Raw genomic sequence first — 1,212 nt, 5'->3', positions numbered from 1 at the left:
GAACTCTCAGAGACCGGACTGTCAGGAACCGGACTATCAAGAATCAAACTCTCAGAGACCGGACTGTCAGGAACCGGACTATCAGGAATCGAACTCTCAGAGACCGGACTGTCAGGAACCGGACTATCAGGAATCGAATTTGTTGCAGGGACAGGGTTAGGTTTAGCAGAATGTTTTGTTTTTAAAGACAGACAAAACGTACAAAGTTTGTACGATGTGTTGTGTATGCCACGCAGAGGCAAAAAACATATTTTCCCAGCAGATTGTTCTCTGCTCCAGCAGGAAATGCATTTAACCCAGCAGACATATGTCTGTACTGTGTTTGTTGTTCTGCCCAGAGGTGGAATTACAATACTGTCATTACATTTAAACGTGTTAACTTTTTCAAATTCAACTTTTTTCACAATTTTTCTCTCTGCAGCAAAGTGAATTTTTTCTCTTACACAGAGAGAACCTATTCCAGAGGTTCTGTATGGATGGTTAAAAAGTCCTCGGCAAATAAAGTCAGAAAAAGTGCATGTACTTCCTGCCATCCTGGGATTCTTCAAAAATTATTTTTTACAAGCAAATTTACAATCCTACCTTTTCAAAACTGCTCTTTCTTAAAAAATTGCTTTAAAAATGTTTTTTTAAAGCAATCTTCACAATCTGTTAAGATATGCTCTTAGCTCAGGGAACTTAAAGCAACTGGTTGAAAAACTCAGCCAGATGAATAAATCAGAACCAGATGAATAAATTAGGACCAGATGAATAAATTAGGACTTACGTCACAGTGACGTCACACATCGAGCGCGGATCAAAGAAGAAGCGCGCGAGGACTCCAGAACCTTTTCATTACGTCATCACGCAGTCGTGCGTCTGTTCGGAGAGCAGCTGACAGAGAGCAGCTGAAGTCACAGGTGGGTTTCACGTCACGTCACGTCACGAACCGACGCAGGACCACAGGGCGCGAAATTCGTCTGGAAGCAACGAAGTGAAGTGGAGGATCGGCCATCTGAAAAATGCACGTGTTGTTTTCCTCCAGTTCTCTCATTCTTTTTTATTCTGTTTGTTTTTACAACACAATAAAGACAAACATCATAGACAATCGTGCAACATTTCATAACAAAGCAAAGAACCAAAACAAACAAAGAGAAGATACAGAAAGGAGAAGTGAAATAAATTAATAAATTAATAAATAATAGCTTTAAAGTAAAACGTGATTGGTCTTAA

At 39.8% G+C, this 1,212-nt stretch overlaps 1 protein-coding gene across 1 annotated transcript in view; it reads right to left on the bottom strand.

The window, feature by feature from the left end:
• The window catches only part of LOC106517688 (vegetative cell wall protein gp1-like), a 3,000-nt gene extending 2,214 nt beyond the window's left edge, over positions 1–786 (bottom strand). The window contains exons 1-2 of the mRNA XM_014008667.1: positions 767–786; positions 1–354 (exon numbers count right to left, since the gene is read on the bottom strand). Coding sequence (XP_013864121.1) covers positions 1–354; positions 767–786 — 374 coding nt within the window. The remainder of the gene's footprint in view (positions 355–766) is intronic.
• Positions 787–1,212: the final 426 nt, after the last annotated feature.

Source organism: Austrofundulus limnaeus, unplaced genomic scaffold (genome assembly GCF_001266775.1).
Source record: "Austrofundulus limnaeus strain Quisiro unplaced genomic scaffold, Austrofundulus_limnaeus-1.0 Scaffold52, whole genome shotgun sequence".
Lineage (NCBI taxonomy): Eukaryota > Metazoa > Chordata > Actinopteri > Cyprinodontiformes > Rivulidae > Austrofundulus > Austrofundulus limnaeus.
The sequence above is the reverse complement of the archived record's forward strand: the minus strand, read 5'-3'. Positions and strand labels throughout refer to the sequence as shown.